Source organism: Rhipicephalus sanguineus, chromosome 7, assembly GCF_013339695.2.
Source record: "Rhipicephalus sanguineus isolate Rsan-2018 chromosome 7, BIME_Rsan_1.4, whole genome shotgun sequence".
Classification (NCBI taxonomy): Eukaryota; Metazoa; Arthropoda; class Arachnida; order Ixodida; family Ixodidae; genus Rhipicephalus; species Rhipicephalus sanguineus.
The window spans coordinates 97,044,514-97,063,002 of NC_051182.1; the positions used below are offsets into that span (position 1 = coordinate 97,044,514).

General features: G+C 47.4%; 2 protein-coding genes across 4 annotated transcripts in view; one reads left to right on the forward strand and one right to left on the reverse strand.

Moving 5' to 3' along the window:
* The window catches only part of LOC119399623 (phosphoribosyl pyrophosphate synthase-associated protein 2), a 38,500-nt gene extending 20,618 nt beyond the window's left edge, over nucleotides 1-17,882 (forward strand). For 2 of the 3 annotated variants that reach the window (XM_037666424.2, XM_037666426.2), the window contains 5 exons: nucleotides 7,409-7,531; nucleotides 9,624-9,694; nucleotides 12,740-12,886; nucleotides 13,523-13,705; nucleotides 15,861-17,882. In XM_037666424.2, the coding sequence (XP_037522352.1) occupies nucleotides 7,409-7,531; nucleotides 9,624-9,694; nucleotides 12,740-12,886; nucleotides 13,523-13,681 (500 nt within the window). In that variant the 3' untranslated portion in view covers nucleotides 13,682-13,705; nucleotides 15,861-17,882. Of the gene's footprint in view, nucleotides 1-7,408; nucleotides 7,532-9,623; nucleotides 9,695-12,739; nucleotides 12,887-13,522; nucleotides 13,710-15,860 lie in introns of all 3 variants that reach the window. The other variant, XM_049417792.1, reaches the window with a different exon arrangement.
* On the reverse strand, nucleotides 9,795-11,069 carry LOC125759327 (protein GVQW3-like). The gene has a single exon (XM_049417794.1). The coding sequence runs from the start codon at nucleotides 10,866-10,868 to the stop codon at nucleotides 10,179-10,181; it is 690 nt and encodes a 229-aa protein (XP_049273751.1). The 5' UTR covers nucleotides 10,869-11,069; the 3' UTR covers nucleotides 9,795-10,178.
* Nucleotides 17,883-18,489: the final 607 nt, after the last annotated feature.

The window sequence follows — 18,489 nt, forward strand, 5'->3', positions numbered from 1 at the left end:
ATTCGCCGTCAACGCGCCGCGCCCGCAGCCAGGCGAACGGCCTCGCGACATCGACGACTATCTCACCGGAGCACAGCGGCAAGAACGCTGACCTTCCCGCTCGCCGTCGCCCGGCCGGTACATGTCACCGCACCGCCGGCAGTACACTGGCCCACACCGGGGCCGGTCGCCTAGCCCGTATCCGGGAAACTAAGGGCAGCAACCGATGGAGGTGCGGTTGCTGTACGACGAAATGCCGAAGATCCTCCGCGGCCGCCGCCGACAATGCGACGAGACCTGCAGAACACGACGCGAAGCAGACGAAGACGTCCTGACGAAACCACGCGGACCAAAGAAGACCCGACGACGCAACATGGAAGTAGCGGAACAAACTGACGCAGCCGTGACCCGACGCCGCGACCCAACCGCAACGCAAGACGACGAACTAGCGACATCGACGTTCTCATCGACGGCCACAACGTCACCGCTCTCGTCGACACTGGGGCCGACTATTCCGTCGTCAGTGGGCCATTCGCCACCAAGCTGAAGAAAGTAAAGACCGCTTGGAGTGAACCCGAAATCCGAACAGCTGGAGGCCACCTGATAACGCCGATTGGTGTCTGCACGGCGAGAGTCACCATCAATAACCGGACTTATCCTGCGAGCTTTGTAATCCTACAAAACTGCTCCAGGGATGTGATACTTGGAATGGACTTCCTAAGTGACCATGGCGCCGTCATCGACCTGAGGTCCGAGTCGATAACACTAACCTCAGACAAAGCACTCCCGCCCCACGCGACGCCAGGGAACTATGCACTGAATGTGATAGAAGAGCAGGTGACCGTTCCGCCGCGCTCCAGTGTCATTATTTCTGTCGGCACCGAAAAAGCTGCGAACCATGAAGGCGTCATCGAGGGCGATCAACACCTACTCCTGAATCGTCAGATTTGTGTCGCGAGAGGTATAGCCCAGCTGCGTGACGGTAAAACAAAGGTATTGCTGACAAATTTCAGCCACGAATATAGGCACCTCAATATTGGTACGACGGTCGCCTACATCGACGAATGTGAGGCCGCCAGCAATGCTTTCGCCCTCTTCGATGCTGCCGAAACTGCTTCGACGAATCGAGGTCCCGAACCAGATTTCGACGTCAACCCGATCCTTCCGAAGGTCAAGCAAGACCAGCTCAAAGCCCTGCTCCTGCAATACAAGGACTGCTTTTCATCGTCGTCCAGACTTCGGCAGGCACCGGTCGCAAGACATCGCATCATAACAGAAGAAAGTATCAGGCCACTTCGTCAGAGCCCGTACAGAGTTTCGACGCGGGAACGTGAGGCCATAAAAAAACAAGTCGACGAAATGCTACGCGACGACATCATCCAGCCTTCAAAGAGTCCGTGGGCGTCACCCGTGGTGTTAGTCAAGAAGAAGGATGGGACCCTACGTTTCTGCGTCGATTATCGTCGCCTGAACAAAATCACGAAAAAGGACGTGTACCCTCTCCCACGTATAGACGACGCCCTAGACCGACTTCACAACGCGAAGTACTTTTCTTCAATGGACCTCAAGACCGGCTACTGGCAAATCGAAGTCGACAAGAGAGACCGAGAAAAGACTGCCTTCATAACACCGGACGGCCTGTTCGAGTTCAAGGTCATGCCCTTCGGTCTTTGCTCGGCACCTGCGACTTTCCAACGAGTCATGGATACTGTATTAGCTGGCTTGAAGTGGCAGACTTGCCTTGTTTACTTGGACGACGTCGTTGTGTTTTCCTCGAACTTCGACGAACACCTCCAGCGACTTCAATCCGTACTTCAAGCAATCAAGAACTCCGGGCTCACCCTGAAGCCAGAAAAGTGCCGCTTCGCGTACGAGGAGCTCTTGTTTTTGGGTCACGTGATCAGCAAGACTGGAGTGCTCCCAGACCCGCAGAAAACAGCTGCCATCGCTGCTTTCCCGCCACCCACCGACAAGAAGGCCGTGCGCCGATTTCTCGGCTTGTGCGCCTGTTACAGACGCTTTGTCAAAGACTTTTCACGGATCGCCGAGCCACTAACGCAGCTCACGAAGACCGACGTCGAATTCAGGTGGCAAACAGCGCAAGTCGAAGCATTTCATGAACTGAAACGACGCCTGCAGACGCCTCCGATACTTGCGCATTTCGACGAATACGCCGATACGGAGATTCACACCGATGCAAGCAGCGTAGGACTCGGCGCCGTCCTTGTGCAGCGGACGGAGGGACTGGAAAGAGTTATCAGTTATGCTAGCCGGTCGCTGTCTAAGGCAGAGGCCAACTATTCCACAACAGAAAGGGAGTGCCTCGCCATCATCTGGGCTATGTCAAAGTTTCGACCCTACCTCTACGGCAGGCCCTTCAAAGTTGTGAGCGACCATCACGCCCTGTGTTGGCTAGCTAACTTGAAGGACCCTTCAGGTCGCCTTGCACGGTGGAGCCTAAGACTTCAAGAATTTGACATTACCGTCGTGTACAAGTCCGGAAAGAAACACTCCGACGCCGACTGCTTGTCTCGTGCCCCCGTCGACCCACCACCGCCCGACGACCAGGATGATGACAGCTTCTTGGGAGCCATAAGTACCGACGACTTCGCCAAACGACAGCGAGCCGACCCGGAACTTAAGAGTCTAGTGGAATACCTTGAGGGCAGGACCATCGTTGTCCCAAAAGTATTCAGGCGAGGGTTGACATCATTTTCTTTGAAAAATAACGTCCTCGTAAAGAAGAACTTCTCTCCAGCCCGAGCCAGCTACCTTATCGTTGTACCTTCAGGACTGCGACCAGAAATTCTGCATGCCCTGCACGACGACCCGACGGCTGGACACCTCGGACTTTCCCGCACGCTCGCACGAGTACCGGAAAAGTACTACTGGCCGCGCCTTGCCGTCGACGTCACTCGCTACGTAAGGACGTGCCGAGACTGTCAGCGACGGAAGACACCGCCGACTAGGCCAGCGGGACTTCTGCAGCCAATCGAACCACCTCACCGGCCGTTCCAGCAAATCGGGATGGACCTACTGGGGCCGTTCCGGACGTCGACTTCCGGCAACAAGTGGATCGTCGTAGCAACTGACTACCTCACCCGCTACGCCGAGACAAAGGCCTTGCCCAAAGGCAGTGCCGCTGAGGTAGCCAAGTTCTTCGTTGAGAGCATCGTCCTTCGACACGGCGCCCCAGAGGTGCTCATCACCGACAGAGGTACGGCGTTTACGGCTGACCTAACTCAGGCGATCTTGGAATACAGCCACACAAGCCACCGCCGCACCACCGCGTACCACCCACAGACCAACGGCCTGACCGAGCGTCTCAATAAGACCATCGCCGACATGCTGGCCATGTACGTCGACGTCGAACACAAGACGTGGGACGCTATCCTTCCGTACGTGACCTTCGCGTACAACACGGCCGTACAAGAAACGACGCAGATGACGCCATACAAGTTGGTCTACGGACGGAGCCCGGCAACGACGCTTGACGCCATGTTACCAAACGCTACCGACGAGGAAAACACCGACGTGACCACCTACCTACAGCGCGCCGAAGAAGCACGACAGCTCGCCCGTCTACGGATCAAGAACCAGCAGACGACTGACAGCCGCCGCTACAACCTTCGACGATGCCACATGGAATACCAACCCGGTGACCGTGTATGGGTATGGACGCCAATACGCCGACGGGGACTCAGTGAGAAGCTTCTTCGACGATACTTCGGACCGTACAGAGTACTTCGACGCCTCGGCGCACTCGACTACGATGTTGTCCCTGACGGCATTACGAACTCTCAGCGGCGCCGTGCACGACCTGAAGTCGTCCATGTCGTGCGCCTCAAACCATATTACGCCCATTAGCGAATCTAAGGATTATGATTTTGCTTTATTATTGTACTTTCTTGCTTGTGCTTATTGTACTTTGTTCTTGTTATTTATTGTTGCATGCATTGGCCTGTTCTGTTTTAAGCATCGGGACGATGCTTTTTCAGAGGGGGGCACTGCCACGGGCGTTTCTTATTAGCATTTTGCTGTATTCAGTTTTTGCCCACAAAGACTGTCAGCAACGCTTAGCGCAAACCGCGCCTCATTGTTCGAGAAGCTTCACGAGTATTGTAGATCATTTTGTTAAGATTGCGCGCAAGACGCGAACGCTCGAGCTTATTCTAGAGATTACGCAACAACCAGCGATATCGCTGGAAAGTTCGATAGCGCCTGTATGAAAGCCGACGCGCTTCACCGCTTGTCAGTTGATCGACGGTCGACGCTCTATTCGCCGCTATCAGTGTATTGCTTTTCAGTTTCCCGGCCACAAGTTCGGCCAAATAAAGAGTTTCATCTCTGACGTGCTGAGTGCTGCCTTCGTCAACGTCACGACCACGTGACAATATTAGTTGTTGATGATTATTATTAATCATGCCGTGCGCTTTGTAGCGGGTGATCGGACGGAAAATCCGGTGTGTACAGGCATCGAAATGTTGCTTTGCCCGCGGTGGTAGCTCAGCGGTTAAGCTGTTTCGTTGTTAAAGGGCCCCTCACCAGGCCACATAGCAAATTTTAGTTAGACGCTTGAAGTTGTTGTGTGCCGAATGAAGAGCAGTATGCCGCAAGAATCTTTCAAATCGGTTCATTACGAGCTGAGAAAAACAATAATTTGTAGCGGCGCGAAACCATGATGCGAGGAGGCGAATTTCAAACCCTTGCCACTCGCCCCGTGTAGCCTTAGCAAGCCAAATCCCTTCCCTGCCCTCTTCACTTGGCACATACGCGTGAACACGTCATGCGCATGCATGGCCACGTGCGCATGACGTTCCCGAGCCACCCCGAGCACGCGAGCGGTGTTGCACGGCCGCTACCTTTTTTTTATGTAGCGGCCGTGGGCGTTTTGTCGGCGTTGTCTGTGGTGTACTGCCTGTTTCTGCGGGACGGGCATGAAAGTTGAGACATTTGTACGGGCACGAGAGTGGCGGTATCATGAGCCAGTGCCCCATTAACGTTTACTTGGACGCGGTAGAATAAATGAGCATAATGAGTGCTCGAACGTGCCAGAACATCACTTTCGTTTCCTGGGCTGGCGTCTGCTCGATGCGCTAACCGCAGGGACACGAACGCACGGGAAAGGGAGGCACATTAGCCCCGCATCTTGCTGCAATTCACGAAAAAAAGATGGAAAAGACGCACACATTCCCTTTGTGTGTCTCATTATTTCTCTCAAGTTTTATTAATCTGTTCAAGCAACAAATTACACAAACTACACATGTCGTGTCAAATAATTATCGCAGTGTCGCGTGGTACTGTTGGCGACGTCAGAGCACAGTCGTCTACGTAGAGGAGCGACGTCACAGCACTACCATCTACGTAGGGCCATTTTCTCATGTACGTCATCCCCTCACTCTCTAAAGCGCGCGCCCGCGAGAGGAAGGGCAAGCAGCGTTCACCTTGAAATTTGACCCATTTCCGCGGCGCGTAGCGTTGCAAATTTTGGCAAACGTGATCGTGAACGCCCAGTGTATGCATTGCGCTCAATAGCTCAAAATTGTCAAACCTGGTGAGGGGCCCTTTAAGTCCTAGGACGCGGGTGCGATTCCCGCGGCCACGGCGGCCGCAATTTGATGGGGGCCAAATGCAAGAACACCCGTGCATATACTTATCTTTAGGTGCACGTTAGAGAACTCGAGGTGGTCGAAGGTGATCCGGTGCCACTACGGCATGCCTCGTAATCATATCGTGGTTTTGGCACGTAATACCAAGGAATATAATGTGTATATATATATATATATATATATATATATATATATATATATATATATATATATATATATATATATACAGGGTGTCCCAGCTATCACGCAGCACGATTTAAGAAAAGAGGAACGGCGTTACGCGAATCAAACCTACAGCATATTGTTCCTAGTACACTAGAGTAGCCACTGCTATTTTTTTGTTAATGAGGTTTAATTAATTAGTCAGTTATATTTCTAACTCGACAAGTACTCGCCTAATTGTCAAAATGTCAATGAGGCGTATGTAGGCATGTTCAAATGGCATCTAACTGTGCTACTTTCAACAACGTGCTAATTGCGCGCTCATTTTTTCCGGCTGATAAAGAAAGCCCGCGAAATATGAAAAATAACACGTGACTACGCTCCCACCCGCAAAGAAAACCAGCGCCCTCAAATAAGCTTACTGCAAACAACCGCTTTGCCTGTTGCCTTTTGCGAAAGACAGCGTTTCGCATTTTGGCAAGGGTACAGGTCGGGCGCCAGCGATATGCGTGCAATTTCGCTGGGATTCAATCCGTTCGATAGTACGCCGCAATCATCCATATCTCACGGCCGACTGTTCTCATTGATAACACGTCAGGTGTTCTTATTACGGCCTGACTCTGTAAAACGAAGCTGTACGTTTCTTAGGCCGGGGAGTGGCAGATAGGGCGATGCGTTTTTTTTCTTTCTGCATTTTTTCCTTGATACTGTCTGCCTCATAGGGAGCCTGTTTGAGGGCGCTGGCTCCCGACGCGCGCAACACTCTAGTCACGTGTCACTTTTCATATTTCGCGGGCTTTCTTGATCAAGCGGAAAAAGTGAGCGTGCAATTAGCACGTTGTTGAAAGTAGCGCAGTTAGATGCCATTTGAACATGCCTACATACGCCTCATTGACATTTTGACAATTAGGCGAGTACTTGTCGAGTTAGACATATAATTATGACTAATTAATTAATCCTCATTAGCGAAAAAAATAGCAGTGGCTACTCTAGTGTACTAGGAACAATATGCTGTAGGTTTGATTTGCGTAACGCTGTTCCTATTTTTTTAAATCATGCTGCGTGATAGCTGGGACACCCTGTATATACACGTGATCTGTCGTGTTTATAAGGAAACACACCACGATGTACTTGTTACTTTGACAAAGTCTGGTCCAGCAGACGAAACGTTAGTGAAAATATACAGCGCCAATCTATATCTATACTGGTGAAAAAAATAGCACTTCAACAGTTTTTCTTTTTTTATTGTTAAGCTTTACTAAGAGCCAGCTCTTTGCACGTGTCACTTCAGCTTGGCACAGTATACCTTAGACCATGCAATGCATAACGTTCGCGTGTGCTCGAAGGCCCGACTTACGCCTTTTAATGAGCGGGTCCGAGTCCGGCCCGGCCCGCAGCCTCAAGCCCGGGCCCGGCCCAGGCCCGCGACTTCAAGCCCGAGCGCGGCCCGGGCCCGAACTTTCAAGCCCGAGCCCAGCCCGGGCCCGCAGGAAAACGCTTCGGACGGCCCGGCCCGCGGGCCGTGCTCTAACATAAAGCCCCACGAGTTGGTCAGTCATAACAAGCTACCTCATTTCCAAGCACACAGACGTTAAATGTCAGCGCGAACTTCCACAAGCAAAACTTTTTCAGCATGACGATTTGCTGTTTTCGTGCAGGCATCGCAGTGATCCATGGCGAGCAGAAGGAGTCAGAGTCGGACATGGTGGATGGCCGTTACTCTCCTCCGACCGTTCTCATGTCTGGACGCACCATGGAGGTGGGCCTTGACATTATGCCCGGTAAGCACTGTGGCCTAAGCTGCACTTCGTTACGTTTGGCGGCAGTCGTGGTACATATATCGTAGCCAAGTTTGTGTCTGAATTTTCGTGCAAGTATTAAAGCCTTCCACCATGTAGTAAAATTAGATTTTGTGCATTGAGTTTGTTTTCGGTAGTTATGGCCTCGATTCTGTGTCAGTTCATGGCTACCTCCTTTGTTACATGAAAGAGCTTTGCTAGTTGTTGTGCTGATGCTTTACCTCTCACTCTGACGGCTTCAGTTGAGGTTAACGGAGAAGTGAGCGATGGAATAAAAAATATTATGCATAACATTAAGGGACTGGAAAACAAGCACATGCACTGGCGAGCAAACAGGTTTAACTCATGTTGTAGTTGATATTAAGAGGATAAGAATGAGCTATGCAGTCCATTTAATGTGTACGACAGATAACCAGTCTAGCCGTAGTGTGCTATAGTGTGCGTCACTGGTTTCTAGCATCGCGAGTGCTATTACAGGTTTCGACGGCTTAGTTGAGTCTTATTTTGCACATCGTGGGACAGGTGATGTTAACCATTTTAACCTCAGATGTGACCTGTACTAGTTGTTGGAGGTTGTACCAATATCGCCAATGAGAAGTCGCACTTGTTCACCCTAATGTGTGCTGCTCCAAGTGCCAAAGACCAGTTACAGTCATCAATTGGCTTCAGCTTCAGTTTTCAGCTCTAGAGATCGCTGGAAGTCTGGTAAAATTGTAGTTTTTTTGTTTTCCTTTGTTTAGCCTAGCAATATTGAACCATAAATGTCAGCACACCAATTTCTGGGCATGTCTTCAGAAGAAGAGCTGTTTCTTGGAGATGTGTTTCTGACAGCAGCACTGCTCTAGACATTGAATTTGACTTTGAGCGTGAGTTGAGTGTTTATAAAGACCTTGCATTGGTCTCGAAGAGTGAATTCTATGTTAATTGTAATTTGAAAAAAGGGGCTTCAGATGACGATGACAGCAGTCGTGACAGAGGATGCATTGGGTCATGTTTGTGCCAGTATGAAGCAATGTCTAGTATATGCTTCACTGTTTGTTACGGTATATCAGTTCAAATGAATATGACACATTTCTGTACGTTGTGTCCTGTTACAATAGTATGCATTTAAAGAAACCTCCCCTTAAAGGCTGCTTGTAAAAAAAAAATTGTGTTAAATATTACCAGTGACCAAACAAGAAGTATATTTTCAGAGTTGGAAGAAACTATAAAATATTACAACAGAAGAAAAGATTGGGAAATATTGCACGATCCTCACAAAAAGATGTAAACGTTAAAGTGTAAACATTCGTTGCACACTCGTGGAGTTCATACTGCTTAGCATAATCACTGTGTCGTTGGCTGTCTGAAGGAGGAATGAAAGTGGAGAAATGTGCTTCAGTACTTGTTCAGCATGAGCTCTCTGGGATTGTTGTAGTATTCAAAATTGTGTAGACGTGCAACATCGAAGCAAGGGTGTATGAGGCAGTCTTCCTGTTTTGTTCCCTTGTATGCTAATACTGGAGCAGTGGGGCAGTGCATTCTTTGATAGAACCTTGCGCTTTGAAAATCTTCAATATGTGCATCCCTATGGTATGAACTCCAAGAATTATTGTGTATACACTGACGCTTTCGGTTGAATATCTTCGGCCTGTCTGTATATGAAGTGGCTTTGCATTCTGGCTTGTATTATGTATAGTTTCCCACTCTGAGCACTGAGTGAGTAAAATCATTGATATACAGTGGACTCTTGTTAAACGGAACCTCAAGGGACCAGGAAAATGTGTTCTGTTTAAGAGGAATTCCGTTTACTGAGAGAAGAGCAGGGGTGCAAAATGCAAGTATGAAACCAATCATATTAGGAGCAGTTGTTCCGTTTAAGCAGCGGTTCCGTTTAAGAGATTTCCATTTACCGTGAGTCTACTGTACGGCGGATGCAAAATGCTGCAAAGTGGAAGAACGTATGCAAAAGGAAATGAAATTATGTCTATCTGCTTCAGTTAGACTAATAGTCTAAGCTCCGTCATTGTAGTTCATGTGGTGAATTATGATTGCTGAGCTGTATTTGATGGGGTGTTTCATTTTTGTTCTACAGTGCCCGCAGCAAAGGAGAAACCACCGATCTATGTGGTGGGTGACGTCGGTGGCCGCATCGCCATCATGGTGGTGAGCATATAAAGAGCTTTTTTTGGTGACGGTGCGCATATTCTTCGACGTTGTACGAGGTCTGTTAGAAAAGTATCCGACCTTTGGTGGAAGAAAAAAAACTGGCACAATTGGAGCGTTGGAAACCTAATCCCCCTCAAAGTAGTCCCCTTGGGACCCCACACACTTCTCCCAGCGGTGGTGCCATTGTTGGAAGCATTCTGAGAAGGCCTCTTTCGGAATGGAGTTTAGCTCAGCTGTCATTGCAGCCATAATGTCCTCCCTTGTCTGAAATCGCTCTCCTTTCGATGTCCTCTTGAGTTTGGAAAACAGCCAGAAGTCGCAGGGGGCCATATCAGGAGAGTAAGGAGCCTGTTGAACTACAGGAGTCTGATTTTTCGCCAAAAAAGTCTGAACCAAGTGTGAGGAATGTGCAGGAGCATTGTCGTGATGGATGCGCCAGTTTCCTGTTGACCACAACTCAGGTCTCTTGTGCTGCACAGCATCACGTAGGCGATGGAGGACATCCCTCTTTGGTGATTGTTTGACCCTGTGGTGCGTACTCGTGGTGTGCCACACCGCGGGAGTCAAAGAAAGCACTCAGCATCACTTTGACGTTGCTGCACACTTGGCGGGCCTTCTTTGGTCTTGGTGACGTGAAATGCTTCCACTGTGACGACTGGGATTTGGTTTCCGGGTCGTACCCGTACACCCAAGACTCGTCACCAGTGATAATGGTGTTCATGAAGTTAGCGTCACTGCTTGTGAAATCCATCATGTCCTGTGTGACTTCAACACGAAGTTGCTTTTGCTCCACTGTGAGGAGTTTCGGCACGAATTTCGCCGCAACTCTCTTCATGGCCAAATCTTTGGTCATAATGGAATGTGCAGAGAAAGTGCTGATGCCCACCTCTTCCGCAATTTCCCGGATAGTCACACGACGGTCCTGCATCACCACAGCGTTCACTTTGGCAATGACCTGGTCATTTCGACATGTTGATGGCCGACCAGAGCGTGGCTCGCTCTCCACCGATGTGTGGCCGTCTTTAAACCGGTTGTACCACTCCTTAATCTGTGTGCGGCTCATAGCGTTGTCACTGAAAGCCGTCTTGATCTTCCCAATGGTTTCCACTTGACTGTCGCCCAGTTTCTGGCAAAATTTGATGCAGTAGCGCTGCTCCAGTCGCTCCGTCATTTTCCTTGCAATGAAAAACCGACGAGAGCACTCCGCACGACCTCACTCAAGCGCTGCGTCCCAGCGACTGACGCTATTGGCAGGCGGGAAAAAATTCACGCATGCGCACGAAGGTTCAAGTTCGGCTGATGCAAGCGCGCTTGTTTCAAATCCATCAGGTGCTCGCAAAAAAAAATAAGGTCGGATACTTTTCTAACAGACCTCGTATGTATTGCCTGAGAGGGGAATGTGAGAGCATTGATGACAGGCCTCCTCATCTCAGACCACCCTCTCTCGCAAATGCTAGAGTATGGAATAAAGAAACTAGTTCTCTTCCTTGCCATTGCTGAAGAAAACATGCTTATCACGAATCTGCAGTCAGCGTCTGGTTTTTCGGACTCCATATAGCACCGCGAAATCATCCGAAAAATCGGGCAGTTCGAAAAAGGCGAATTCATGCTTTTTTTTTCGCTCAAGCGGCCAAATCGCCACAGCCATGTCCGAAATAGCTGTTAACCCTTTGCAGTCCGTAACCTTTACCCACCTTCCGTCTCTTCTGGTGTGAAACTAAAGAAAACAAAACTCAAGTAAAAGAAGTTTACTTACTCATTAAGAGATTGCACATAATGCAATGAGAAAACACGCTCATGAATCAGCCACGAAACAACTTGTCGAGCAGTGCCCGACCACAAGTTGGTGCGGTCGTGTTGCATTGTCGGTATCGGCAGTGGCCCGGCAACAGACCGCAAAGGGTTATAACCTGCCAGTACACATATACGTGCAGCAGGGTTCCTGCCTTGAATCTCACTTAACTGCGTGCCAACCACCAATCATCCCGCTTTTCCCGATGTGTGTGTACCCGTAAACAATGTGCTGCTGTACGAAAATCTCTGGCGCTTCATCGAAATGCAGCGTTTGCTGCCACATGGTGCTGATTATTCCTAGTTGTGTGCAGCATGTCGCCTATTAGGTTCATGCCGCTACTGCTGGGGCGCTTACTTTACGTACCGTATGTTAACCCTTTGCGGTCCGTTGTCGGGCAGCGCCCGACAACGCAACACGGCCGTAGCGGTCCGCTGTCGGGCCCCGCCCGACAAGGGTGTTCGTGGTTTAAATTTTGCTGTTTTCTCACCGCGAGTCGCGCGCATTTTTTGTATACATGAAGGGCCATCTCTTGAGGAATAAGTGAGCTTTGTTTGTTGAGGTTTTACTTTTTTGACACTAGGGTGCAGCACTATGATCAGCACGGGGCCTAGAGCGTACCCACTCGCGCGCGTGGTTCGCTGAGAAGCATGGCCACGTTTTCACCGCGTGCGTTTTACGGCGGTGCTTTTAGCGAAAGCGAGGATGACTTTAGTGAGGAAGAGAATTACGTGCCTCCACCAGACAGTGATGACAGTGATTCGACAGAAGTGAGTGACGAAGACGACGACGGCGGCGGTGGAAACCTGCAGTAATAACCCTGGCCTGCACACAGGGGAATGCTTTGAGCGGTATCATACGTTGCCCAAATATCACTAAAAGAGTTGCCTGCAGAATGCAGGAGCAAAAATAAATATCCTGTGCGTTTCTCTTCCACAGCTTGTGTTTTTATTCGCGGCGCCAGAAACTGGCGAAATAGTTTCGGACCGCTAGAGCCGGAAAGTGGGTAAAGGTTTTGGACCGCAAAGGGTTAAGGAACCCCAGGTGGTCGAAATTTCTGGAGCCCTCTACTACGGTGCCTCTCATAATCATATGGTGGTTTTGGGACGTAAAAAATGCAGATATTATTATTAGTAGTAGTACTAGATTGCGAATAAAGTGTTGAATGTATTAGTTTTGTTATGATAGCAGAAAGTGAAGAGCCTTTCATTACTTGTCTGAAGTATCTGCAACTATACTCTGTTGTCCAGGATGACATGGTGGATGATGTACAGTCCTTTGTGGTGGCTGCTGAAGTGTTGAAAGAGCGCGGTGCCTACAAGATCTATGTGCTGGCCACCCACGGACTCCTGTCCAGCGATGCGCCGCAGCTCATCGAAAACTCCCCAATTGATGAGGTCAGTCCCTTCTCGTGGCTGTTGCAAGTTGTTTTAGTCGGCAAAACGATTCTGTTTAAATCTGCAATTTGAAGCATCTATTAAGAATGGGAAAATTGTCCTCTGCTTGAAAGTTGCACAAAAAATAGACAAAAAGGAAACACACCGAAGTTTCTCAGATAGAAAGCATAACTTTCAAATGGGCAATGATCTTCCCCGTCATACAGCATTAAGTACACTAATGTTGCCAACTGCATAACACATGAAAATTCAGTAATTTCGACAGTTCGCTATTGTAGAAAGGTGTTCAGGTGTAACTTGGAATTGGCTGACACTAGACAGGTGCACTAATTGGAGGTCACTGGAAAGGGCTTTCATTTTGCTGGGGACATAGTGTCTGGATGATGATGATTATTGTAATTGTGTCCAGGCTGATTTCACATCAACTGCCTTGATGTTGTAACTACATGTCTTGGCTAACCTACTTTCAGCCTCAAGCTTAGGCCACTGAGTCATGCTACAATGGTGATAATAGCGCCTCTCTTAACACTGCCAATTCTTACATGAAGCATTGTGTTAGTCATTCCCGCGGTGTTGTACAGGTCACTTACCAGCCAGTCATCTTTCCTCATCCTTTCTGGCAACCGTTGTGCACAGGTGGTGGTGACCAACACGGTTCCTCACGAAGTGCAGAAGATGCAGTGCCACAAGATCAAGACGGTCGACATCAGCGTGCTGCTGTCCGAGGCCATCCGGCGCATCCACCACAAGGAGTCCATGTCCTACCTCTTCCGGAATGTCACGCTCGAGGACTGAGCGCTCCCTCCCGGATTTTGGATGGTGGGTTTTGCGTATAGGTGCCTCAGACCTGCTTCCCCCCTTACCTTCAGCAGTGTTGAGTAAAGTTTAGGCTAGTTTTTCAGACGCAGCTAAACAGTGGGGAAAGTAGCACTTCGGTACATGCGCAGGGGTGAAAGATGGCACTGGGTTTCACCTGAATTATTTTTCTTAGAACATACGCACGTGCAAGAGCTCTGATACATGTCTCTGCAGTCGCTGTCTGCTTGTGCGAAACTCCTGTCATGCTGTCAGTCTCCTGCTGTACTGTCTTGCGTCTCGTAGTTTGGGTTAATATCTGCAAGCACTGCACACTTGTACAGGTCTCAATCAAAAGCGGCAGCAGGGAATGCAGCGTGCTTCGGTTATCTCTTTTAAAGAAAGCATGCATTACGCTTCAAACAGCTCTGTGCTGCACAAGCTGTCACATACCGTATTTACTCGAATCTAAGCCGATGTTTTTTTTTTCGAAAAAACGATATGCGAAAGTGGGGGCGTCAGCTTAGATTAGAGTACAATGATTAAGCTTTTTTCTGGCCTTGCGTATTTCGGGAGTCGGCCTACAATCGAGGGCGGTCTAGATTCGAGTAAATACGGTCGGTGATTTTGCTTACCACAAAAGGGGTGGTATTGATAGTTACGAATGGCATGTGTGGTAGTCTGCACAGTGATTTCTTGCTACTGGAGGAGTGTGCCAGTGTTTTCTTGTGACACAGGTGACGAGAGCAGGCAAGTACTATGCGGAAACTGCTTGCGACTTCTCTTGTGCACATTGGATGTAGCAGCCAGAAAGCGTGTCACACGGTTGTAGTTTTGGTGATACGCTGAATGTTAGTGCCAAATTACTGTGTTTTCTAAGGAAATATATAACTGTTAAAAAAGGAAGCATAACTCTATTGGGGTTGTTATTCATGTTGTTCTTGATTCCAAACGTTGGCACCAGGAAATCGTTGTGAGTGGAAACTAGGCTTGTGCGAATGGTAAATTTTAGGTTCGAAGCGAATTCGAAGAGAATAGTAATTTGGTTGAATAATTTGTCTCGTCTCGTTTGCCCCTGATGAATTTCAACACTGGTTTCTCTAGGCACGAATATTTTCTCACAAATGTTTTCTAGTTACGAATGTTTTGTGATAACAAATGTTGTGTGATTACATGATATTTTCAATGAAAATGAATTGTATTATTCCCAAATGTTTTCTCTCTTCCATCTCTTAATTTTTTTTCCCTTGATGTTTTTTTTGCCCTGTTTATGTACACTGTTTAATAGCCTGTCACTTTGCATTCTCATTGTCATTTTGGTTATTCAATATGTTCAGCACAGTCTGCTGTAAACGTGCCGAAGTGTACATTTTGGGGGGCCGGAGCTAGTCAAGCTGCTTGTTAGCTTTTTCTCCCTGCCTCCCTCATCTTATGCTTGATGAAAAATAAAGGACCTATTATTATTATTATTAATTGCTAATTGAATTCGAATACATATAATAAATCACATATTATCAAGAAAAATGAGCATATTTGTCATGACCCAACTAACCTGCACAATATTTTTTTAAAATTGAAACAAGGCATGTGCAAATGTGATTCTTTTTAGCTCCAAGGGAAGTAGAAGCAACTTTGAATAGTAGCAGGATTTGACTTTCGGTAGAATGCAAGTGATAACCTGTAAAATATGTTACGTTTTAAAATTTACTATACTTAGAGCATATGAGCCGGTATGATGAGCTTTTAAACTTAAAAAACGATGAATCGATGTGAGGGTAATTTTTTCATTCAACCTTGAAGTGGGGCTTCGCGGCAGTGCGGATTTTTCTTGGATAGGTGCATTCACTGCAGTGAAACCACCTTTACAGGGGGGTTACATGCGGTTTATTTATGTTCATTTCGAATACTTTGAAATTTAGAATAATTTAAATTCGTTTCGAAGCGAATTCGAATACTGTAATATTTGTTCGAATATACGCACAAGCCTAATGGAAACATATCAAGAAGGTTTTTCTGTGCATGCTTATTGCTAGGTTTTTAGAGGCGTCTGTTCTACCGAGCGCCATCGGGTGGCAGCATGTTTCTTTCGAATTAGTTGATGGAGAATCTTATTGGCAAGATAGCATGTACGTACTTTGACTTGGCGAGCTGTTAGTTACGTTTGACTCTTACCTTCCAGGCCACATACCAGATGCACAAGAGTTGAGCACTCATGTTGAGTGCATTCCGAGGATTATGTCCTGGTGGAACAGGAGTGCTGTTTGTGAAGCCGAGCTTCTACAATGCCAGACGCGATTCTCCGGGCAGTGGCCACTCTCTGGGGCTCTGTTTCCCTATTTCTTTTGTTAATTTTAGTTTTTGTTGTAACTCCGCTCATATTTCGATAGGTGGCGCTTGTCGAAGACTTGACTTCTGTATTTTAATCCTGTCTTCAGTTCTGAAATGTGCATGTAAGTTTCAATGTGGAGGCACTAGAGGTGGTGTGATCTCTCCGCTGCTCGTAGTAGCAGTACTGAATTGTTTGTCATCATGAGGAAGTCCACAAGTGCGTAACCTAGGTGCTCGCGATCACCTTAATGTAGCCAAATTTTTTACTTTACAGTTTGAAACCACTACTGCGCCTATTTTACTTTTATTGAAAGTTGCATCAGCGGAGTGGCTTAGACGTGCGAATGTATAATTGCTTTAAGTTACCGTTAACTTGTTATTTCACATGTTCTTGGGACTGTTCTTAACTGGCGTAGTCGCTTTATTGTAGAGCTGGCACGGGAACTGTGGAAAATATTTTGGCCTCGCATTTTATCAAAAGCCTGATGAACACTATGGGTACGGGCACGCTTTGAAGGTGTCAATATTCTAAAGCTTTATTCTGCAAGAAATTGTTTGAGCCTGAGATATCATTTGCAGATATTGCTTTTTAACATATATATTCTTCAGTGGCACTGTTTGCTTTGTCTGTGAAACTTACGTGTTTAACACTGTGTAACGTCACAGTCAGGGCCATGTTGTCGGGAGTCGTCGTGAGGCCGAGTTATGTCATTATTATTGCCAGTTTCAATACACGATTGACTTTGTCAATTCAGGACTGACAAAATTGATTGAATTTTCTGGAAGGTGATGTCAATGAAGAGGCAAAAAAAATTGACTAAACAGATCGACTCATTTGACACTATTTGCATTGATTGTAACACATCCGCGGCTCAGAAAAGCACTCACAACATATGGGTCTAAACTATAAAACACGCAAAAATGACATCGGAGAACCTTAACTACATACTAGATTGAATTGACCAAAATATCTACTTGACTGAAGTTCAATTAACGAAAGTCTGCTATGTTCCGATTGAGGACAATGGACTCCCGAAGCATAATGTTTATTGCCAGGCATTTCGGTATGTTTTGTGCTTTTTACATCAGATAAACAACCTATTGAGCACTTTCATTTGAGCATTGTTGCTGTTCTTTGATTTACTAGAAGCACAAAGTGAGGGATTTAGTTTTAGCGCCTGTTTTGTTATATTGGCCACGGGGCGTTGTGTTCTGCTTGCTTTGCAAAGTACAATTTACGAAGTGTTCTTTTTCTGTTGCTTAAGTTGTATCTGAGGGCTGAAATCCTTGCTGGGCACACCCTATTCAGATTTTTTAGACTTTATTTGCGTCAGCAATAAATATGGGCGTTTTCCTGAGAATCTGGTCAGCTGATGTGGTTCCGTATTCATTCAAATCTAATGCACAACTAAGTATTGAGAGTTCAAAATGACAATGCATCTGAATATTTGTACGAGTTATGCTGGAAAAAAGTGTGCGTTGAGTTCAAGTAAATACGGCATATATTCCTATAAACACAGCCAAACCTTTAGGTGTCGGAATATGGTCAGCAAAAGGAAGTTATGGGAAGGAGGCTGTCCGAGATTCAGTTGCTTCAACGCTGCAGAATCCTGTGTTTGGAACTAGAATGGTGCAATGCCAGTATGTATTTTTTATTGGGTTTGTTCATGGTTTTAGTGTTGTCGTTTTCAGTAGCGATGCACAGCTGAATGTGTGAAGATGTAGTTTTTTTTTTCGTTGTAGACAACATGTTTGGTCCGCTATGTTGCCAGTCATGTCCATGCTTTCATTTGGTGACATGGGACAGCACCTGTAGGCAGCTGGCAGCTGTCTTTTTGTGAATAAATGAATTCTACTCTGTTAATATTCTTCATTTTGCTTGCAAGACCTCACTTATTTATAGTAGATTATAAAGCAGTTTCGGAGATGTGCAAGAATGCTTTTGCTTAATTAGAGGCATCCTTGCAAACATTAATGGTCATTTTAAAGGGGCCGTGCAACACTTTTCTAAGTAACCATAGAATGGTTCCATTAAAGGAGTTAATTATCTCGCGAATCGACCGCTGCAAACATTTTTAGAATCTGTTAATTACGAGCGGAGTTAGAGATTTGTCCCACGCTGTAATTGCTTTCTCTCGTCTCGCGTTCCTTCGAATGCGCTGGAAGCTAAGCAGGAAAAGATGACTCGGGGGAAAGAAGTTACGTCACGCGCGCGTCATGAACTTGAGCACCTTTTCTTTCTTTGGGCGCGCGGCTAAACTTGAATGAAATAGCGGGCACGTGGTGGCCTCCCGCGGCGGGCGCAGTAACTATGCGGCTCACGGTGCTCAAATCCGCCAATGGCCGTGATTTTGGGTATATGGCCGGCACCTCCCGCGCACTCCGCCGCTGCCGCCGGTCTGCGCTTTCCAGAGGAGTGGCGTCGTAGCCGAGGTAGACGTACTGACGGCGGCGCGCGCGCAGCTTTTCGCCTTCGCTGT